Source organism: Stenella coeruleoalba (genome assembly GCF_951394435.1).
Source record: "Stenella coeruleoalba genome assembly, chromosome: 10".
NCBI classification, from domain to species: domain Eukaryota; kingdom Metazoa; phylum Chordata; class Mammalia; order Artiodactyla; family Delphinidae; genus Stenella; species Stenella coeruleoalba.
Window position 1 is genome coordinate 4,211,667 of NC_137156.1, and position 24,487 is coordinate 4,236,153.

At 42.9% G+C, this 24,487-nt stretch overlaps 1 protein-coding gene across 2 annotated transcripts in view; it reads right to left on the reverse strand.

The window, feature by feature from the left end:
- Positions 1-24,487, reverse strand: part of F13A1 (coagulation factor XIII A chain) — a 152,236-nt gene that overhangs the window by 49,256 nt on the left and 78,493 nt on the right. For both annotated transcript variants that reach the window (XM_079934613.1, XM_079934612.1), the window contains 2 exons: positions 13,015-13,189; positions 10,109-10,247 (listed from right to left, as the gene is read on the reverse strand). In XM_079934613.1, the coding sequence (XP_079790739.1) occupies positions 10,109-10,247; positions 13,015-13,189 (314 nt within the window). The remainder of the gene's footprint in view (positions 1-10,108; positions 10,248-13,014; positions 13,190-24,487) is intronic.

Genomic DNA, 24,487 nt, shown 5'->3' on the forward strand with positions numbered 1-24,487 from the left:
CACATGCTGCGGAGCAACTAAGCCCGTGCACAACAACTACTGAGCCTGCGCTCTAGAACCCGCAAGCCACAACTACTGACCCTGCGTGCCACAACTACTGAAGCCCGTGTGCCTAGAGCCTGTGCTCCTCAACAAGAGAAGCCACTGCAATGAGAAGCCCGCGCGCCGCAACGAAGAGTAGCCCCCGCTCGCCGCAACTAGAGAAAGCCTGCGCACAGCAACCAAGAGCCAACGCAGCCAAAAATAAATAAATAAAATAAATAAATTTATTAAAAAAAAAAAGAAGTCACAGTTTAAGCACAGTCTGATGTAGCACGAAAGACCCAGTTAAGGGGCTGAAGATAGCACGTGTGAGAGACCAAAATGGAACCTTCAAAATGTTCAGGAGTAGATGACACCCATCCACATGAGCCACGTTTGACACCACTACTTAGCGGAAGGCCTTCTGTAATTCTGCTGAGTTTCCCTTGCTGGATTTACTTTGAAAATAGCACCCTGAACCCCTTTACCTCTCCCTCTTGCATAGCAAATTATCAATTGATATTCCTGCTGAAAATTAAGAAAAGATTGGATTTTGAGAATGACTCTAAGCTATAAAAAGCTTTCTATAATAAATTCTGGCCAAGCTTATCCATAATTATTGAAAGGAGTTTTAAAAAATAGAGCCAACTATCTTAGTAGGTACCAAAATTACTGCTTTGCATTATAAAGCTGTTTATGAGTATACTATTCTAAAAACTCTTATTTATATGACATTTTTCTAGAGGTCTTATTAATCATCAAAAGAAATTAAATTGCATTCAGTATAGCTTAGGTGGTACATATTTTATTAGCTTTTAATTATTTGAAAACTGGTAACTTTTGATCAGTATATATGATGACTCTCAAGCAGAATTTATGATTAACCAAAACATGACACTTTTCTTGTTATGAAAAATGCCTTAGTACTTTCTATGTGGTTTATTAGATGGCTCCCACTTTCTTTTTCATTCTAATTTCCTGAGAGGTATTTGTAATGACCTCTGATTTTATTTACCTCCCAAACTCCTTCTTCGTTCACCCTTAAGTGGAACTCGCGTAGAATAGGAACTGCAGGCACTCTTTGGAGATATTGTAGCCGCAGGACTAGGGTAGATATATGAAAGGAATGGGAAGAGAGTCTAGTGCAGTGATTTTCAACCTTCAAAAATTAATGTCCCTTCCTAGTTTTAAAACAAATATTTTGTAACACCTCTATATTATACTGAAATGAAATCCACAGATTTCTATACACAATTTCTAAAAGATAATATAATGCCCTATAATGTATAGAAGAAATGAAGAAATAAAAATACATAAAATAATATGTATTTCAGATATATGTTAGGAAGATGGTATTAGATACCAAACTATTCCTACAAAATGTAAACCCTTCAAGGGGTGTGGTAGGCCCCCAATTTGGAACCACTTGTAGGGTGGTTAAAAGTGTGTTCTGGGGCTTCCCTGGTGGCGCAGTGGTTGGCAGTCCGCCTGCCGATGCGGGGGACGCGGGTTCGTGCCCCGGTCCGGGGGGATCCCACATGCCGCGGAGCGGCCGGGCCCGTGAGCCATGGCCGCTGAGCCTGCGTGTCCGGAGCCTGTGCTCTGCAACGGGAGAGGCCACAGCAGTGAGAGGCCCGCGTACCACAAAAAAAAAAAAAAAAAGTGTGTTCTGGAGAAACACTCCCAGAATGACAGAGTAAGGGCCTCCAAAAATCTGCTCCTTCATAAAAATAATGAGGATACTAACAAACACGATCAAAACCGACTTTTCCAGAACTCTGGAAATGAACCAAAGATTTGCAAAAATATAAGGAGGATAAGGAGGATTTATTCAACAAGAACAAAAGAATCTCAGAACTGTGAGCTTTGTGACATTTTAATTTGCCTTATTTCCACCCCTCTCTCCCTAGCTCCATGGTAGTCTTGAAAATGAACAGCCTTACAACTATGGTAGCCATAAAAACTTGCAGCCTAGCAAACAACAAAGAGGAGAAAATGGGCTTGGAACTCCCTAAAATTCAATAAAAGAATTGTCACTATTAACCTGTCTGGCAGCCCTCTGAAAAGTTCCGTTCCCAGGGCTTATTTTTATTTGATCTGATTCAGAGCTTACTATGTGCAAATAGCCCTACCTATAGGATGTTTCCAAAACCAATTAGAAGCAACTGTTTAACATTATAGGTACCTGAAGAGGTGATACCAACTGGGGATAATAAAAGGCTGTCCCAAAAAATTTAACAGGAGGGACTGAAATTTCCTTAGGGGACTTCTGACACACTCCTGAGAGTCTAGACAGCCACACAGATGTGCAGGTCTGTAAGCATGCCCAGGAAAGCCCCAACAAGGTCCTAAACTCTCACCTCTGGCTGAACTTCAGACTCTGAGCAAGCAGGAAGTGAAGGCTACAGCAGAATTGTGTACTTCCTGCTGGAACACTGAAGACAATTAGCTGTCCACTGAGTTTACCCAGCAGAGACTTCAGTGGCCATGCATGATGAATACAGACCTTAAAGAATTAGTCCAGGAAAGTCACTAAACACACAAACAAGAGCAACAACAACAACAAAACATCAACAACAAATTCTGGAGATCAGGATATCCTGTTTGCAGAGTTAACACATTATATTATTTAAAATGTCCAGGTTTTAACAAAAATTACAAGACACAAAGAAACAGAGAAGTATGGCCCATACACAGTGAAAAAAAGAACCAGTCAAGGGAAACTGTCACTAAGGAAGCCAAGACACTGGGCTTACTAGAAAAAGATTTTAATTCAGCCATTATAAGCATATTCAAAGAACTAAAGGGAACCATGGCAGCAACGTCTAACTAAATAGAGAATATCAATGAAGAGATAGAAATTATGGAAAGGAATCAAACAGAAATTCTGGAGCTGAAAAGTATAATAACTGGAATAAAAATTTCAAAAAAATCACTAGAGGGTCTCAAAAGCAGATTTGATCAGGTAGAAAGAATAAAGAATCAGTGAACTTGAAATAAGTCAACTGAAATGATCTAATCTGAATAACAGAAGAAAAATATGAAGAAAAATGAACAGAGCCCCAAGGCATGTGGACCATACTCATAATGAAACTCCCTGAAGGAAGGGAAAGAGAAAGAATCAGAAAGAATATTTGAAAAAATAATAGCTGAAAACTTTCCAAATTTGATGACAGATATTAATATACACATCCTAGAAGTTAAAAGACCCAAAGAGGATAAACTCAAAGGGATATACACCTAAAATCCTCATAGTCAAACTGCCAAAGCTGAAGATAAAGGGACAATCTTGAAGACAGCACACAAAAAAAGTGATTTGTTATGTACAAGGGATTATCAATAGAATTAAAAATGACTTCCTATCAGAAGCCATGGAAGCTAGAAGGCTGGTGACCATGGTTAAGTTACTGTGCCTCAGTTTCTTCACTTATAAGTGAGGACAATAATAGTAGTACCTTAACAGGCTGTTAAAATGATTAAATGAATTAATACATGTCACCCACTTAGCTTAGGGCCTGGCACAAAGAAAGTATTCCATAAGCATGAGCTATTTTGATTCTTAGAGGTGGCAAATAACTTTTTCAATCCTTCCTTCAAGACTCTGGTGCGGATTCACGGCATATATTCTTAGTTCTCTAATGACAGCTCTCGTGGTCTATCTCCAGGTGATTTTCTCAAAAACTATTTGGCTGACAGTAATGTAGTTAACTAGATAATTTATTTGAAAAGAAATATCTATGGTAGCTGTTCAGAATTGGTAATTTGGATACATCACAGGATAAGTTTACAAACTCGTAAGCATCTTAAACAGTTTGGCCTATATTCAGAATATTTCTTCTTTTTTTTTTACTTGGAATTCATTTTTGGATAATTCTTCTTTTCATACACCATGATTAAAAGTTAGGGTAATATAACAATATGAAAGTCCAACTAGTTGGAACGTACTTTGTACAATGTACAAAGTGGATCAGTCTGAATTTCAAAAATGCACCTATGATGTGCAAACCAGCATGCCAAGTGTGCAGACTGCAATTAGAATGAGGATTGGTGGGACTGGCTTAAACCCAGGGCTGGCTCCCAGGCGTGAAAGCTGCTTAACTTCTGCTATAAAAGTTGCTTTGAAAGAGCTTTGTTTATAGATTCAACGCTACCCATTGCAGCAGAGTTTTCTGCATTTGGAGTGAAAAACACAACAAAACAATAACAACTGTACTCTTTCTGAAAAGTACTGAAGGAAGTTGGGATTTATTTTTTTTTTTTTAAGAATCAGGTGCATTGAGGCCAGCCAAAGAGTTACAGCAACTTTCTGTGGCTTGTTTGATCTCTGTCTTTTCTTCCTGGAGAGCTGACATGAAGACGGTTTGCAAAGCAGCACCTACATGTGGGTGAGTGGATCACAGCCTGGTCCTGTGAAGGCAGGCAGATCTTCACTCAGAGCACATGACAGAACCCGCTAACTGTGGGAGGAAAGGCCTGGCTGGAAGAACAGTGACATTTATTTAAAAAATAATAATTTTGGAGCTGAAGGTGACCCTATACCTCATGAAATCCAAAGCCATATGAGAAAATTAAGGCTCAGAGAAATCAAGCAACTTGCCCAAAGTCACTCAGCTCGTCAGTGGAAGAGCTGATCATATTGCCGTGAGCCATGGAGAGAGAGGGAGGGAAAGAAATTGTAAGAATAGTTTGACTTGATTTGGTGTTTTTCCGTGAGATCCTAAGGAAAAACAAAATAAAACTGTAATTTCTTTCCACTTGGATCACTGACTATTTCTTAGATTGTCCCAACTTTGAGCTGAAACTGATAAATACAAATTTGCTAGTTCACAGTTATTTTAAAACATTAAATTGAGAAAGCCAGTTTAATCAAACTTACTTCATTTGAAATGAAAAGGCAATAAAGGAAAGAAAGACTCTTGTTAATTGTTTTAGCATTCATCATCTTTCCAATTATCTTTAATATCATATGAGATGCTTAAAACTCTGAGTTCGGCAATTTTCTACATCTGCCGACTGGCCAATCAGCTGGCCTCTGAGAAGCAGAAGGGTCAGCTTATGGGCCTTGGTGCGCACACAGGTGCACAGCCCCTTCTCTTCACATCCTGAGGGCACGAGTAGCACATGTTTCTACCCACCCACCCCACTTGGAACTCCATCGTCCAGGGGTGAAGACCTTCCTCTGGGAACGTGAGCGGGATGGAAAGGGGCGCACGAAGGAGAGGCCTAGAAGATGGACCAGAAGGAGGCAGGGTCTAGGAAGCTGTTGGCGCCAAGAAGGACTCTGGAACATTGTTGACTGTCAGACCCTCTAAAACTAAGAGTGAGGGGGGGGGTTGTCTTAAAGGAGGCAGAACCTGGGATCGGACAGAGGGTAGGGAAGCGGGAGAGGTGGTGATAGATGGTAATAGTGACCCACCCCCATCCCCATCCCCAAAGAGTATTGACTCCATCTGCCTCTTGTGAATGTACAGCCTTGGGGGGCACTAGCCCTTCCAGGAAGAGGACAAAGTGCTAGATGTTCTTGAGGTCGTACAAGAAGGAGTACTAGGGGCTGGATCTTGAGAGAGTGAGTTTCAATATTCAACAACTGTAGTCATAATAATATGGGATAACTCTGCATGAAATTCCATTCCTTCCTGCCTGGTCCTTGAAACAGACTGACCTCTGGTTGTCTCATCTCAGCCCCGTAGACTTATACCCCTGAGTTTTATCTGTGGTCCAAGGTCGTTTCCTGGGCATTCCATCTTTGAACAGCACAGCCAGAAGACTGCAGGGGGTTAACGGCTTTGAGTCCACGGCCGCTGACCATGTGAACAGCCTTCCCCCTGCTCCCCTGGGTTTAGGACGGAAGCCCCTTCCCTTCGTCTCCGTGACTCCTGGCTCACCTTGTAGCCCACCTTATATTTTTATAGAGTGTACCGTGTGTGGTTGTTTCACTCATGAACACTGGATGGAGCTCCTCAAGGGCAGAGACCTACTTAATTTCCTTCTGAATCCTTAGTGTCTGGTATTTGGAAGTATTAGTGTATAATAGTGTTTGTTGAATGAATTAAATGATAATTATCTGTTAAATAAGCATTTAACATTTTTTCCAACCAATTCCATTTATCAAGTCCTTGCTCTTTGCCTTGCACCCTGTTGGCAAAACAAAAGTAAAATACATCAGACAAGGCTTCTCCCATGGGGGTTGCATACTGGTGGAGGGAGGTCAAGAGGTGGACACAGATCTTCCACCCAGAATCATCAGATCTGGCTACATGCTCTCCAGCAGTAGGACACAGGATAGCACTTTCATTTAGAAGGAGAGGAGCCTTTTCCTGAAATACCTTTCATGACCCTAATAAGCACCACCATCCCTTTCTTCTAAAATTGTTCCCATTTCCAGTGTGACCGTCGTATGATGAGGTGACCAAGCTGAGTTCTATCAGGAGGTGGATGAAGGGTCACTTTACTCCTGCCCATCGTGAGCCCCATATCCCTGTTCACGGTTTAGGCTGCAGCCGGACACTGCACAGGCATCTTCATTAAACTGTCCACCGTGATTCACGGATGCCACCCCCCAGAGGTTACCCATAATTCCAAACCCATCGGCACGCTGGGGACAGGAGGCTTACGTTGCTCCTTCCAGGGTATGTTACCTTGTGTTGGCCCTCCTGGAATTTCAGGTGGGAACCCGAGGTGCAATTCCGCTGCCCAGCTGTGCCCTCCCAAGGTTCCTCGGGCCCTCCCTCTCCTGAATCGCTAAGAAGCCCACTCTTCCCTCTGTCGGGGTCAATAGCATGTCCACTCTGGGCAAAATTGCTGCCCCTGGCAAGGTGAGGCTCTCTGGGAGAGGAAATACATGCGGGGACCTAAGGTGGCGGACCAGGAAGCAGGCCTGTAAGCAGTCGGCGCTGGATGGTCTGCGGTGGTAAAGGGAAAGGGTGAGAGCGCCGGGTGAAATCCAGACTTCACCCCCCTCGGCTCTGGGTCACACTGAGCACAGCACACCTCGCCTGCATCCTTGAGCTCTCCCTCTGAACCCTCGTGCTGCCTTATTTCTGCTTTGGGGACGCGGGACCCAGCTGAGCCGTGGAAAAGAGGATGCCGTGGGTCACCAAGACCCAACTGGACAAATTAATTTACCACATCCTGTACCATCAGGACCTCAGTGTCAAAGAGATGGTGGAGACCCAGGAGAGAGAACCAGGAAATCATTCTCGTGGCTTCCTTTAGAAAGAGGGGGGCAGGGGCCACGTACAACCAAGAGTTTGTCTGAGTGGAGCCTGTGGAGGGAAGTGAGGCTGGGGGGCTTGGGTGAGGCTCCTGAGACCCCCGCTGGGAAATTTGTCGGGCCACGTGTTGCCAGCCATGCTGCACTGGCCTCTGGGTGGTCAGCTGATGCCGATCAAACCCTCCCTGCCCCGCCTCAGCCTCTGCTGCCCCCAGCCCCACCCCTGCTCGCCAACCCTGCAGCTCAGGTAGCCCCCATTTCTTACCAGTGGTCATTACTAATCTCATCAGCAGGGGCCAACTGGGCACTCCCTCTGGGCCTGGCACTGTGGGAAGCACCTTAAATTGCCTCGTTACATTACCATTTAATTGGTAACTACTAAGTTTACCCTCATTCTACTAATGAGGAAGCTCAGAGAGGTAAAGCCGTTTTCTCAAGGTCACACAGCCAGCAACTGCCCAAGCCAGAGCTTGACGTGAGGGGCGGCTGTGGTGACCATAAACTGGTGGACGTGTCCAGGGACAGCCTCCACCAGCCCCCTCAATCAGGGAGGGGCTTAGAAATACTTTTGGTTTTCTGGAACCTCTGTAACTTCTAGGGTTCACTGGTGTTTGCACTGAGGAGGCAAGGTTTCTGCTTTTGTTTTTAAAATGCCCCAAAGTGACAGAAATAGCAGAGTCATCTTAGGACACCGGGCACCCCTCTTCTTCCGACTGCTTCAAGGTGCTTAGGTTGATGGCAACATATTGCCTCCAAGAAATTCCAGCTGTGTGACTAGTAATGAACACAATAAGGGCAGCTAACAGTCATTAGGCACCTGTTATGCTCGGAAATTTTGTCATCTCCACTTTAGAGGACGAAAGAGAGGCACAGAGAGGTTGTGCCTTGCCCAAGGTCACACAGCTGCTTGGTGCATGCCCCAGACCCGACGGAGCCCTTTAATCCCTGTGCTCCACGGTCTGGCGTGTCCCATTCAGTTAGTCAGACCGTCAGCCACCCTCTGTGAGCCAAGCAAAGGGAAGACGAGGAGCCTGGGGCAGTGGTCTGGCTGTGAGGAGCAGGGCCCCGGACCAGGGAACATGGTCCCAGGGTGATGGGATATGTGGGGAAGACAACGAATGGACAAGGGTGATAGAAACAGGGCAAGGAATTCGGAGCAGAGAGCTGACGGAGGAAAGGGTTACCGAGAACAAGGTCTTGTCAGCTGCACACTTCCGTAGCAGTTTGGTGAGGGGCAGCCTCACGAGGTTATTTGCTGGGGTGCCCGTGGGGATTTACGGTGGGAGGCCTTCAGATCAAGGAATCGGGAGGAATAATTCTGAGCGGCAGCTGGCTTCAAGGGCACTGAGTGAGTGAGTGTGTGAGTGTGTGTGTGTGCGCGGCGGCGGGGTGTGTAAAGAAGAGGTGAGCAGTGCAGGATGCCAAATAATCCTTATTTTGCCCTTCTGGGCTGTCACAGCAGGCTTAGGGGGTGGCTATTTGCGTCTGTTTTTGTCGTTCCACATACATGCAGGGCTGCAGTGCTGTAATTCCAAGGGCTTAACTTAAATGGTGCTTCAATGTGCCTTTCAGTTTACAGGGGTGAGGCGTTGTCTTGGCTATAGCCGCTAGCTAGTCATTGCTCAGCTCTTTCCCTTCAGATGGACTGCAGTGTGTTTTATTCACAGTAGCACTTTGCTACTAGTTCAGCGCTTTCCTTCTCTCCCCATTCTCGAATGAGCGTTCACCGGCACCGCTGAGTTACTACTCTGCCCCTACAAGTGTGCGCCATTCCTGCAACATGGGGCAGTTAAGACACTTCTAACTTTTAATTTCTCTTTAAATGAGCTTATACCTTCCTACCCTCCCCATCTGGATGCTTTTACCACCGCCAGTGTTTTAGCTTTACTGCTTCTACAGAACCACTCTAGGAGACACATTTTTAGTTCCACTGAGCCAAATTCCACTGAGCTCAATGCCTGGCAATTTCCCTCCCATATAGACCTTTGTAAATATCCTTTACGTTTGGATTCTCGGGACTTTTTTCCCCCTCTTTTGGACAAGAATAAAACAAGAATATTGTTTTGGACTGAGTGGGTCCCAATGGAAAAAAGAAATTTCTTTGGAATCCTAAACTCCCTGCAGCCAGCTCGTGATATAGCTGTTCAGGGCAGTGAAAAAACTGTGTGGTTGGTATTTGGTAATAATTTCAGTTTTATTTCCACTTCTATCTCTGAACGAAAGATGAGGTCACAGATCGGGGGAACCACATCTTTACCTTCAAAGAGCAATCCTATATTGCAAAGGCCAAAAAAAAAAAAAAAGGGTTGTGGTTTAGGGTCAGATGCTCTTGGGTTTTATTCTTAGCTTACCAGATGTATGACCTTGAGAAAATTATTTTAACCTCTCTGTGCCTCAGTTTCCTCATCTGTAAATGGAATATTAATAAGCACCCACCTGATAAAACTTAAAAAGCTTAGGTAAGATCATGCTCACGCAGAGACTGGTACACAGTAAGTGCTCAGTAAACGTTGGCTATCTTACTCTTAGAGTAGAGAATGCTTGGCTCCGGTGTCTCTGCCATTCACCATAATAGTCATACACTAAGGTAGAGAGGAACTAGTGTAGGTTCTGGCCACTAAAACCATGGCCTTTTCCAGTGGTTGCTGTTGTAATGGGATGATCGATCGCCATTATACGAAGCCCAAACTGCCTGTTCAGTAACATTTCTCATTCATTAGCTAAAAACAATCTCTGACAATCAGACTTTTCTGCCTATGGTATCGAATACTCCTTAAAATAGAACAGAAAGAAACATTAGACCGACTCTGTCTCCTGGTAAATGTATGTCACTTCGACTTGATATCAGCAAATGCCCTTGTAAATCAAACTCACCACACTGAATCCTTGGTGAGTTTGGAGTTCACATTCCCATCTTCTTCCAGGAAGATGTCCAACTGCAAATTGGCATTGTTATCATGGGCTGAGAAATAGTTGGTAACGACTCTCGCCGGTATCCCGAGGCATCGCAAAACTGCAGGAGAGAAAGATGGACCACAACTAAGCACATCACCGAGATGTGATACATACAGAGTGAACAATCCCCTCTCAGAAGGGACCTTCCTCTTTACCAACATGGACATGTTGTTCTCAAACGTCCCACACTGAGGAAGGGGGCCTGTTGTCAAGGATCAGGGCTGCAGAGAGAAGCCTCACTGCCTGATCGTACAAACTGCAGTTGGCACCAACCGAAGCCAGTGGGAACGGGATCCCAGGAACAGGCTTCCCGTTGTTTAGCTGCTAATCATACGATCATCAAAGTAGGACTATTTTAGTCCAGCTCATGGACTAAAATTTCTGAAAATAAAATTTAAAAACCTCAGCTAATAGGAAGTTAGGAATTTACCAAGCAGACCCTCAGTGCGGTTTGCTTTCCGGCTGGAACGTGCTCTTGTGACACTTGGTGGAGGGTGACAGCACAGATTCATTTTAATCATTACATAATAAATTACCTGGTTGCATCTCTTGCCGTATATGCACCTATCAATTAAACTTAATCCAAATGCCCTCCCTGGCTGCCAGGACGCCAGACCTCAGGGCTCATTGAAAATAATTCAGCTGACACTTTTAAGATTAATGAGTTGCCTTCCTTTTTTTTTTTTCCTCTCAGAATTGTTTAGCATTTTTAACCAAAGACCATCCACCTCCTTCAACAGAACACCCTTGGAAGTCCAAACTTGAATCTGGTAGAGACTCAAGGGTCCTCATTAAATGACTGAATCTTGTTTTAAATTAATTTTTATTGGAGTGTAGTTGGTTTACAATGAGGTGTTAGTTTCTGCTGTGTAGCAAAGCGAATCAGTTATACAGATACATGTATCCACTCTTTTCTAGATTCTTTTCCCACACAGGTCATTACAGAGTACTGAGCAGAGTTCCCTGTGCTCTACAGCAGGTCCGTATTAGATATCTATTGTATATATAGTGGCGCGTATATGTCAATGACTTAATCTTAACACCCCAAACGTCACCGATGGCAGCCACCACCCGCCTCTCACTTCCATCTTCCTCTATGATTTACAGCCCCTACACTTGCTACAGTTTTACCAAAGAAATGATTGGCGCTCTAGTTCTATTTCTAGCTTAACACTAATTCATGTGATTACAGATCTGCCGAACTCATAATTTTAAGATTGGTGAAGTCTGACATGGGGACACCAGTGCCTCCTTCCCTCCAAATGTCCTTTTCAGGTTTATCCTCACGGTGACATCACACGTTGGGCCTCTGCCTTTTCTTATCACCAAAGCCGGTGTTCAGGAAGAGATTTGAGGACGCTTTTATACAAAAGGCATACATGAATGGAAGGTGTTTACTATTTTATCTGGTTCTAAACCTAAAGGAATTACACCGGGAGAGTGAAACTGCAGACATCAGGAGGACGTGGGGAGTCCTTTCTCTTTTCCTGGGATCATTTCATAAGAGAGGCTGCCTCTACTGAGCACCTGTACTTAGACTTGACTTGGGAACCATGAGGGAGGGGGGCCTACCTCCAACTGGTAGGCCTTCGTGAAGTTCAGGCTTCCATGTGGAGCTTGAAAGACCAGCCCTTCTAGGACACTGACACATTGGCTACAATGCCGTTCATTGCTCCCAGGAAATATATATTCCTTTAGCCCTTGGGTATACGCAAACGGCTAAGAAAATAATCTTATCCAGTTTGACGCCACGGAGAAACAAAACACACAACCCAAACTCATGATTTCTTTCCACTTGGATCTCTGACTAATTCTTAGACGGTCAGAACTTTGAGCTGAAACTGACAGGCTTCATAATCATTTATTAAAAAATGGTCTCATCCTGGCTTCCAGCCTCCAGATCCTCCTTGATTTTTCTGATTAAAAAACATGCTAACTGGGTAAAACAGTCTTTATTAATGAGCCAGCAGGAAGGACACTTTGACTTGCGCTTAATGTTTTGTTTTTTTTTTACAGGGCTGTAGAAATGGCGTGTTAATGAAAATCATTACCAATGATGAAGACATAATGAAATAAATGTTTTTTAAAAATACCCACTGAATTAACAATAACATTGTCTGGGCCGGGACAGACAAATGCCATATTGAAAAATGATGCATGAGGCTGAAGAGAACAATTCCGTTCCCATATGTTTTCCTCTATGGATTGGATATTGGGTGGATTAAAAGCAAAAGGGGAAGCTGGGGAGTGCAGATTGTTCATTAAGTTCTGGTATCTAATTGCTCAGGGGCATTGAGACTCACATACAAGAATGAAGATGAACCCACCTGCCACAGTCCCTTCCATAGCTGGAGTAAAAACTAAGTGGGTATGTTTAGAAAATTCTCAGTGATAAACAGTAAGCAAATAAGCATATTTACAAAACTGCTCAATAACAAGCGGTACATAGCTTATTATTTATTATTTTAAATTTTGCTAATTGAGCCTTTTAAAATGTGGGGATTACTAAGAAATAAAACGGCATAGCCTTTCCCTCACATCCTTACGTGGCCCCGGAGACGCTCCATTTCTCTGGGTACCGAACGATGGATTCTGTAGGAAATAGTCCATCATTCTTTCTATAAAGCTTCGGCAGTCAAAGAGAAACTAGGACCATATTTGGCAAAGTACAATTTAATTATGTATTGGCTGCGTCCCAGAATAGCCACCCACAAATTCTATAGGTGCAACAGAGCTTGCTAGGTTGCTTTGCCAGGTTATAGATAAGATGTCTTAAGGTGAAATTTCCTTTGCATTAAAAATATATTACTCAACTGGATACTTACATGTGTTAAAGACACCAGCAAAAACCCAGCACTGACCATAGCGGACTGGATTCTCAGAACTCCTGTATTCCAACAGGATGTCAACACTTCCAGTCCAGGCTGATGGGGGGATGCCATAGGCATAGACGTTGTCCCAGCATCCAGCGATGACGCCTTCATCATCCTTGGCGTTAATCTAAATGAGACCATGAGAGGTGAGAAGGGGTCAAGGTCATTTAGAAGAGTCCTCTCCAGACTCTGACACTGGGCAAGTTAAGGTTTCCAGTGCCTTCTGTATTCCTGCATGATGAAAACAGTTCCACTTCTGTTCAGTTCACTGTTATTTGTCAGGGAAAGTGATGTGATGATGAGAGGGTGAGGGGAAACCAAATAACCGAGACTCCCTGTTACATAGCGTATGATTGTCGTAAGGTGGTGTTGAAAAGCAGGCAGGAAGAGTTGTCATGTTTTCTCACGTGCTTGGGAGAAGATACACACAGGACCCTTGGTCTGGTTGGAATAGAGCTGGAGAATGTGTGAGGAAGAGAGGAAGAAGACCTGCAAAAGAAGACAGCTCAAGTAGGGATCTTGTCTCGAAAGAAGGAGAGTTAAAAGCTGACAAATGACAGAAGATGTTAGAGTGGGGGCCCAGAGTCTCATGGTCTAACGAGTTTTGACTTTGAGGATGAGTGGCAGACTCTAATAAATTGAAAAAGTAAGCAGATGCTGTCATAGGAACCATTAAGAATTAATAAGAAATTAGATTCCCATGGGTGCCTTGCAGAGTCTGTTTTTTAAGAAGTTGCATTACAGAAGTATTTTCTTTATGACTGCTTAAGGTGATTAAAGTTGCATAATTTTGTTATAATACATAAAGGGCCTGGGGTATTATAATACATAAAGGGCCTGGGGTATTATAGTTTAAATATAAGGGAGACTTAAGCAAAGAATGGCAATCAAATATTTGGGAAAACCTGGCTACACGTTCAGACCACAGTCATTTGGTAGCAGCAGACCTGAAGTGCAGGAATCTTTCGTGTTTAGACAGTAAAACGGGGCAGGAATAAACAGTTTCAAGGCATCCTGTCAGTTTCCTGGGGGTCACTGCTGAGTCTTACTTCTCTTGTTGTAGCTTTCATTATGTTTAATTACAGTCAGAATTTCTAGGTGGGGAGCATTGGGAGTTCTTCCAAAAACTGATGGTACTTTAACAATGTCTATACGTTGACATGACAATGGTTATAGACTTGCTCTTCAACATGTGGTCTGTGGACCAGCGGCAGTGGAATGCCCGGGAACTGGCTGGAAATGCAGAATCTCAGGCGCCTCCCCAGACCCACTAAATCAGAGCCGCCTTTGAACAAAATCCCCAGGTGATTTTTGTGCACATTAGTTTGAGAAGCATAGGTTCAGACTACACTGAAAAGACATTAGTAAGCAAGGTAGAACATATGATCGAAGCAGGTGTGTTTGGATTATGACAACCATAGAAGAGATATTAAAATATGGTGATTTTTCCATGTGTTCATGGCCTTGCTAATTAACAGCCCACCCCCAGCACTTGCCCAGACCCCTGTCTTGGGCTTGCTGAGTTTAGTTTTTAAAAAAGTCTATCCTCCCCAGTGGGTCGTGAGTACATTGAGAACAGAGATGAAAATCGATGCCTTTCTGACTTCTAACAAGTATTGGCAAAGAGCAGGTGCTCAATAGCTGTTGAATAATCCGTTGTGTATTCAACAAGCATACAGGCATTGCACATCTGAGTAAGAGTAAGATCTTCTCTGTGAAAAGAGATGGTCTAAAACTCATCAAGCAGGAGTAAATGTTACCAATATTAATACAGAAAGATGTACAGGGAGAGTTGGGTCCCAACAGAAGGAGTAATCAGTTTTATTAGAGTGGAGGGTGTGGTGACGGTTGTGGGCTGGATAGGGAAAATGACATGAAAGCTAGGTCTGGAGGGGCTGGGGTCCAGAAAAGGTTATCTACATGGTAGAGAGAATTTGAATAATTGCTTTGTGTCATGAAGAAATATGGCAACTTCAGGGACCTACTGCAAGTATCATGTAAGTAGGCAATACTGGATGAAGTAGAAACTACTAGAAGAAAACACTGAAGATGTGCAAGCAACTTCTATTTTTCCCCTTTGACTCTGTCCAGTTAGGTTAAAGGGAAGGTAACTACCCAGTTAATTTGTTTAATGTAGAAAAAAATGAATCCGTTAGAGATTACTGAAGGACCCCATTCAACTAATTGCAAACTCCTTCCTTTGAGGTTAACTTTGACTTTCTCCTGGAACTCCATGAAATGACTGGAGTGCAGCAGGGTTTAGACAACAATTTTGGTTCTATTCATGATCAATAATTCTCCTTGCAGTTGAAATGATTATTTACATCTACATCTATTATAGTGAAGCCTGAAGAGTGCCTTGGTAGGCTATGATGTGGTTTGGTATTTGTGAGTAGGTAGGTTCAGCTTTAACTCACATTACCAGATTCTTATCCTTATCATTGAGAAATAGGGTAGAGCAATGAATCTCAGAGGTAAACGTTCCTAAGTTATGGTTCTGATGACTGATTTTCAAACAGACAGCCATTAATTAAAAGTGTTATTTATAACATACAGCTGAACCCAATCAGCCTAAGGGAAGAGTAAGGAAAAAAAGAGCTCTCTCCTCTCCAGACCTTTTAATTCTTAATGCTGAGCTGTTCCCCTGTTGCTAGATAAATCACAACTCTCATTTATTAGCATTTAGCCAGATTAGCTACTGTTTTCTAATTAGAATATTGATTTCTGGGGAGCCCAGATTCGGAAAGAGATAAGTCTTTAGTGACAGATGTAAACGGTTAAAGTAATAGCCCCCTCCCTAGACAACAAGATATGTTTGGGGGACACTTCAAGGGCATGCTGGTCCCTTGTCAGTCCACAGCTGACTGTGAGCACCCTATCATGAACTCTGAGTTGAACCAGTGAGAGAATGAAATGTCTCCGTCTTGCATCACTGGTGGTCAACAAGAAAATATGAACCCAGGACTTTGGACAGGGAGCATTATCCAACTTCATTAAGGTTTCACTAAACTGTCCTCTCATAATACCTACAATAGTGGACAAAATTTAAAACCAGCCCCTTTGAAAGTCACTGTCAGCCACCACAGTGGCATAACGTAATTCAATAAACTTCAAAACCTGGTCCAAGAAAAGGGGAGGATTTTGGAGTGCAGCAGAGGGGCAGCCTGGCTCAGCTCTAACCCTGACCACCAGGGCTTCAGAAGGCCTACTGTCAAGTCACCAAAATCCTGAGGTTGCTCATTGGTATTTCCAAATCTGGAAAGAAACAAACTGGATTAAAATGCTGATCTTTTCCTTGTTCTGACCAGAATCTTGGAAATGACTGCTATGGAGAAGTGGGTGAAAAAGGGTCTGCATCCCTTAAAAGGTAGAGATTCTGGGACTACAGTGGAGAAATGATACAAAGCCTGTTGAGTTATCTCCATGTGGGAAGGAGATCTACCTCCAATTAGGTAGAGTAGATTCTAGAATGAGAAATTTAACAGAATCCTAAAAGAAAGAGCAGAGCCCAAGGATTTTAACAGAGTTCGCCATCTCGTCAGCTAAACTCCCTCCTCTGCTTCAGTCTGTCTCAGGGTACAAGAGTAGAATGAAATACATTGGCCTCAAACTGTAGTTCAGAGGTTAAATCAAACTCATCTTGGATTGGAGAGTCAAGATTTTATCTACAGTATATTACAGCAAATAGGACACTTGGAGAAGAGTTATGCAGGTATGAGCATGAATAAAAAGAAAAGCAAAGAGGAAAGAGAGAGAATGGAAAAACTATACATAGAAGAAAACAAAATTAAGGAACATAAAGGAGTTTCTCACAACCTCCTAGGAGATCACAGACCTAAAGGAACACACTGGGCACCAACTCACATCATCATGCAACTAAAGATAAATTATAAACTCTAAGAAACAGAATAGATAATGTTCAAAATAAAATTAATGACATAGAGGAAAAGCTTGAGGTGAAGAAAATGCTAATGAAAAAGATAAAGAGATGAAGTTATTAGAGAGAAGCTAATAGTTATGGAAGACAAGGATGATACAACATAAGGATAATTAGTATCCTTGAAATAGAGAACCCAACAAATAAAACAGAAGATATATTCATGACATAACATAAGAAAATTTTACCTAATTGAGGAAAAATTTAATCTATACATTGGAAGAGCAATCTGAGCTCCAGGGTAATGCAGAACGCTCGTTACCTAGGAACTTTAATTAATTAATCTAGTTGAACTTAAGCTTAAAGAAATCATTGTTCAGTCCTACAGACAGAAAATGCAAATTAACAATAAGGGGGAAATGGGGCTGTCTTTAGACTTCTCCAGAACAACCAGTTGAAATCATCCACATTTGCATCGTCCTGAGAGGAGGGTGGACCCAAGAATATTATGCACAGCTAAGCTGTTCTGTGAGCATAAGGACAACCAGCACACATTTTCAAACATGAAGGATCTCAGAGAACACAGGACCCATCACAATCCAACCACTTGAAAAGTGATATCAAGATAATTAAGGGATGAACCTAGCACAGATCCCCGAAACAGAGACTCTGTGGTAAAGGTCCAGGGGTGAGAAAAACCCACATACGTGCAAAAATCTTTGGGAATCATAGTAACAGAATGAATATGAATTTTAAAACTTGATAATGTAAAAACAATGATAATCCTAAGAAAAAATTAGACCTGAGGGAGGAAAGAGGAAAGGAAGAATGGAAGTGCTGTTTTAATGTGTTCATCTCTCTTAGTTAACCAACACTACCTAAAACATAATTTAAAACATATAATTACTTTACTTTGTACAAGAATGTTCCTAACAGCTTTATTCATAAGAGGCCCAAACTGGAAACATCTCAGATGTCCATCAGCAGGTGAACAGGTAGACAAACTGGGATATAGAATACGATAAAATACTGCTTTTGCCAGTGCAAAGGAACACATTGAAGACACGTGCAAGAATTGATTGAGTAGAAGAAGTCAGCCCCAAATAGTACATACCGTATGAATCCAGTTATGTGAGATTTAAGAAAAGGCAAATCAGGCTTCCCTCGTGGCACAGTGATTAAGAATCCGCCTGCCAATGCAGGGGACGCGGGTTCGTGCCCCGGTCCGGGAAGATCCCACATGTCGCGGAGCAACTAAGCCCGTGCGCCACAACTACTGAGCCCGTGTGCCACAACTACTGAAGCCCGCGTGCCTAGAGCCCACGCTCCACAACAAGAGAAGCCACTGCAATGAGACGGCCGCGCACCGCAATGAAGAGTAGTCCCCGCTCGCTGCAACTAGAGAAAGCCCACGCGCAGCAACGAAGACCCAACGCAGCCAAAAAAAAAAAAGTCACATTTATTGTAAGCAAGCAGAATAGTGGTTGCTTGCTTCTGGGGATGTGGAATGATTACAAGAGAGCACGAGGGAAATTTCTGGGCTGATGGTAATGTTTATATTTTGGTTACATTGGGGTAGTGATTACCCCAATCAAAACTCATTGAATGTTACATTTAATACCCATACATTTCACTGTACGTAAATTTTACTTCACAAAAAACACATAAAAACCACAGGAACTAACCCTAACCTATACTGGAAAGCGTATAACCACTGTCTGCAAACGTGCTCTGCTGTACAGACTTGACACAGGCTCTGACAGGAGTTGGTAATTAGCTTCATTTCTTATGAAAATCTTTACAACTAGAGATTATTAACCTCGTCTCCCTTGGTAACTGAGGATTCTTATTTGGCCCAAACATATTTTACTAATTGACAGTTGTGAAAGAAATAACAAAAGGTGGACCGAGAGAGAGAGAGAGAGAGAGAGAGAGAGAGAGAGAGAGAGAGAGATACTGAGATCTTAAGCTTTCCAAGCGCTGTCTGCTGTTTTTCATTGCTATTCCGCTGCCGTGTGGGGCAGGGCTGGTGTATAGAATGGACCTCCAAAAATATCTGAATGAACGACTGGATGGATGAATAGATGAATGGAAAAGGGAAAGAGCAGAACAAGGAGAGCAAAGGAAAAGGGTGCCAAGGGAGAGGAGAGGGGAAGGAGAGAGGGCAAGAAGGGAGGCAAAGTGCCCTGAGATCGCATATCCTAAAGGGCGGTGCTGGCTTTGCTGCACTTCTATTTATTCATCCTGGGGATGTCTGACCCAGGAGACCAGAGCAGCCCTGACTGCACAGCTTGGAAGGAGTGCTGAGAAGCAGCCCCGTGTTTCAGAAATAGCCAATGTGATTACAAAACAGATGTAGCCCTGAAACCTCATTCCGGGAAGCAATTCAGGGAAAGCAGACATTTAGATTGGCTGTGATTATCACATTCGAGAGATGCCTTGTAATAAATGTCTGTTTTTCTCCCAATATATGGGGAGCACAGGCCTAAGAAATGTAACCTTAATAATTGAGAAGCCAAGCTGTTTGCCCACAAATGGAAACTTCATTACATTGCTAGTTTTTAACCACAAGAGAAGAAAATGATGTCTGAACAGTTCATTTGTCTCCTGAACCCCTCCACCCCAACTTAAAAGAGAAGGATTGAATGAGACAGGGCTTGTAAAAGGCATTACTTTTGTACCCTAGGAGGTCATGTGATATGGAGAGAGGACAGGCAGAGGACAAATACAGGGGACATGTAACATCGTGTGTGGAACGGTGGGGTCAGGCAACCTGAGATCCATTTCCAGTTTGACCGGTGACCTTGGATAAGTCATTTAACTTCCTGATACTTCCGTCTCTTCACCTGCACATTGGTTATTTATGAAACGGATACGGTTTCTCAAAATTGGCTATGAAAACAATTTCCGTTAGGTAAATTCTATTTTCCTACTGGCTTCCAATATATTTGTCGATTGTTAAAAATTCTTCGATAAACAGAAATGAAAATCCCTGGTGAATGAGGTGACCTTATGGCATTATGTTTAGTTTGAAAGGTACTAGAGATCGTCCTGACTCTGTACCTCCCATTCATCACTGGATTCCCTTAGCCATTCCTAAACCTTAGGAAGGTCTCCCGTGCTTGTGGGTACCTTGACTCCAACTTTAAGATTAAAAAAAACTTATTAGAATTAGTATTTTACCCTGTTGAACTACAATCAACGTTTTTCGTTAATCCTAACCGGTAGATTCTCCAAAGTTGCCACCCGTGGGAGCTCTTGATTGAGACTGGAAAGGTTATCAAGAGCAACAGAGACCTCTAGCTTTTTCTCCTCTACCAGAGTGAGGAATGTCATTCTTGACATTCCTGGGCATGAATCATGGAGAGAGAAAATAACAATTTAAGATAAGAAAGCAGATAGGGTCAGAGCTCCAGGATCTCTGGATGGGGGCTGAAATCCACAAAGGAACGTACATCTGGCAAATGGTCGCCAGCCTGGAAATTTTAACTCTTAGGCATCTGCAAAATTATGCAGGCGTGTGAGTCATTTTGCCCCTTTTCCAAAACACCAATGGAAGTCATATCTTTACCTTCAGAGGGGGCATGGAGTCACACTGAGTGCTTGTACCACTCCCATTAGAAGTTCTGTTTGGCCGTTAGATAAATCTCTGACGCAAGAATGGGGAAACAAAAGTATTATTACATAAATATGCTTTTTCGATAGAGGAAATTTTTCCAAAAACAAGATCCATAAGGGGAAACGCGAAGAAGCTCCTCGGTGGGGAAATGGTTGGGGACGATGGCTCTCAAGCACCTGAGTCCTCAGGTTTCTCCAGGACAATTCACTCCAAGAAAGGGGGTTTTTAGCTGCTTATAAAACAAAGGAGCAGTTATATAGTGCTTTAACATTTGTATTTATTTTTTTTAAATAAAAGTTTTAGGGAGCTATGCTTTGGCTGGTCTGTAAGATCAGGGACTAGACTTCATGTATTTATTTCTGATTCTAAAGTTCATTTGGGGTAGCTGGGTGGAATTTCTAACCCAAGTGAATGTGTAAGTGTAGTCTGAATGGTTGAAATAGTTCGTTGCTGAACGTGAAGCTTTCTACGAGATGACCAAGTAAACAACTGGGGAAAAATAAAAACGCCGTTCTGTAGTAGCTTCCTGTGAAGCTGTTTAGCAAAATATCAAAGGAGTGATGTCATGCATGATTTCATGCATGGAAGAAAAAAAAAAACAGTCTAAATACTGGGACAAGAAGAAGGGGAAGAAAGATGGACAAAGCGAAAAGTAGCTTTATTTTCAGTGTATCTGTGAGATCATGTATGCTCGGGGATCAGAAGCTCTGAAGTCCACTCTGCCTGCAAGGTCTACAGTCATTCGTCTTGTGTTGGGCCCTAGGGAACTCCAGGACCTATACTTCCACTTGTGGTCAGTTTGATTTACTAGCTGGAGTGCAAGATTTCCTTTTTATAACACTAAAGAGTACACCGAACATGACTGGTTAAAAAAAAGTTCAATCTTGAGCTAGTTCCCAAAAGGCACAGTTAGAATAGGGTATTAATGGGGATTAATGATGGCATCGTGTTTCGATGTTAGCAAAAGGCCAGGGTTAAAAATAGATGTGTACACCTCAAGGGAAGCAGGAAAGCCCAGGCTGGCGGCGGTGTAAAGACCGGTATTTAAAAATATGTCACTAGTATATTGATAATTTTTCTTCTCTCCCTCCTTCCGAAATTTCCCCCCAAATGTCACTTTTTAAGAAAATTGTAGTTGAAACAAATAAGTCCCCAGAGGGGCAAGTTTCCCCTGACTACATGTTCCTGCAGTGCTTTTGGTGATGGCTGTTTGGGTATAATTTCCACCAAGGAAAAAGGGTTTCCGTGAATGGTAGCATGGCTTATTATTGCTTTGGACCCTTGTCAGTTATTCTGCCACCTTTTCATCCAATATCCCAACATTTGTTAGGTCACTGCTTTGTCCTGGGAAACCTCTGAGGAAAGCTTGAGAGGTTTGCTTTCTCCTACAACCCTATGCTTATTTCATCAGAGACTTTGCCATAGTGTGTTGAAAGGTTCTACTTACAAGTCTGTCTTCTCTGTTAGACTATAAGCTCTGTGAAGGCAGAAACTATGTTTGTTTGTTTGTTTTTACAACTGTACCTAGACTGGAGATTCTCCATAAATACTTGTTGAATGAATGAGTTACTACTGAGTGTTTTACTACCATGAGCATCATTACAGCAATTACTACCATCACTGTCACCAATACCACCATCAAACCACACTTGGTACTTAGTCTTCCTTGGGAACTCTTTCCCCAGGGACCCAATGCCTCTGGCTATTTAGAATTCTCTGATTTATGCCTTTCTTCACTTATTCCCCTATTTCAAAATTCACCTGTTCTGGAACCCATTCTCTTGGGTCCTTCTTTTCTAGGAGCTAGCTACCAGTGACCAGTGACCTTGGATAAGTCATTTAACTTCCCGATCCTTCTGTCTCTTCATCCTTACATTGGTTATTTATGAAATGGATATAGTTTCTCAAAATTGGCTGTGAAAACAACTTCCATTAGGTAAATTCTATCTTCCTACTGGCTTCCAATTTATTTGTCAATTGTTAAAAATTCTTCAATAAACAGAAATGAAAATCCCTGGTGAATGACGGATTAACATGAGGTACGAATTGTGTCATTGGTGATTGTGTGTTGGTGGTGGCCGTCTAAGGTCTAATATGACCTGAGAGCAAGGACAATATCTAGTTCCAGCTCAACCACTTATTTGTGTGTGACCTTGAGTGACATCGTTTCCAAGGGCCTCCACCCCTTTACCTAGAAGACCCCTGGAGAGTCTTCCACATCTCATGTCCTGGTTCTGTGTGCATTTCGACACAGATCTCCTATTAGTAAGTCTCAACCCAAAGGAGGGAACCTGCACCGAGGTGGGGTGCTAGGGCTTCCACAGTGAATAAACGAGCAGCATCCACAGGGCCAGCGGCCACGGCAGGGCCAGTATGGGAGAACTTCTCTGCCCAGAGCTGCTGCCACACCCAATCAGTCACGAGGCAGAAGCAGGTAGGGACCAGTTACCACCCAGCAGTAAAGGCAGGCTACTGTCACCGTCTCTCCTTTCCCCAGGACCCTGCTGTTCCCGTCACGTGGCACAGCACACCTGTCTTGAGCGTGTGACCGGGGCTCAGAGTCCATGTCTGGTTACTTCACTGTAATTCCGGGTCCGTGATGGAATTCTTTATTAGTGCCCTGTGAGCAAGGTAAGCTTTCAGATGGCACAAAGCATCCTTCTAACGTTTTCCTGGCACATTTCCTAGCAATTGTCCTGGTGAGGACTGTCACATAAGGTACGAGGTGGAAAGCAAACAGTAATCAAGTAGTTTAAAGGAGGATGTATAACTGTTGATACTATGTATAAAATAGATAACTCCTGAGAACCTACTGTATAGCACAGGGGACTCTACGCGATGCTCTGTGGTGACCTAAATGGGAAGGAAATCCAAAAAAGAGGGGACATATGTATACGTATCACTGATTCACTTTGCAGGACAGCAGAAACTAACACAACATTGTTGTGTCTATTGAAGTATCAGGAAGTTAAATTATTTATTCAAGGTCACAAGGTCACTGGTCACAAAGCAACTACACGCCAATAAAAATCAAATAAATAAATAAAATTTTAAAAATGAAAAAAAAGGAGGACGTATAGCTTTGGGCAAGGTTTTTCTTTTTTCTAATCTCAAAAAATTTTTTTCTCTCTTAAATCCATCTGCAGTGTAGCTTCGGTAAAATGTACCACTCACTATTTAGAAAAACCTAACTAAAAGTTCGCTTACGTGAGGTTATAGCATCTCAGAACCAATCCCCAGGCAATGAGCTTTATAGGAGTTTTAGACTTTCCTGTACTTTAGACTTTCTTTCCCCTGGGAAAACCCAATAGCCCAAGGCTGTCCAGATTGTCATAAACTTTCCTGATTTTCACATCAAAGTGAAGTAACAGCAACTCAAAAGAACTAAATATTGAATTTATAAAGGGAAAAAATAGAAGAAAGAAGAACATTGTTTTGAAGGAGAAAAGGGAATTCTTGCTGCCACCGGGAATAACAAGTGTGATTTGAGTACAGAGACAAAATTTCATTTTAAAGATAAAGGAGGCCCCGAGAGGCTGAGTGATTGGCCCTGCGTCACACAGGAAATGCGCGGAAGAGTCAGAACCCAGAGGTCTGATGTGACCTGGACCCGGGCCTTCCCGCAGGATGCTGCCTGCACTTTCTCTTCAGCAGAAGAAGGAAAGCCAGCAGGCTTTGAATAAGGTAAGAAAAGAGATCCTCCACAAAGGCAAGAAGAGAGGGTTACGTTCATCGCACAGGCAGGGAAGCTGAGCCTTCGAGGGGTTTGGTGCTGTGGCCCTCACTGGGGGGGATTTTGACCCAGAGGGACATTTGGAAATATCTAAAGACATTCTTGGTTGTCGCAACTCCTGGCATTTCTTGGGCAGAAGCCGTGGATACTGCTCAATATCCTGTCGTGTGGAGGATACCCCCATAGCAAAGAACGG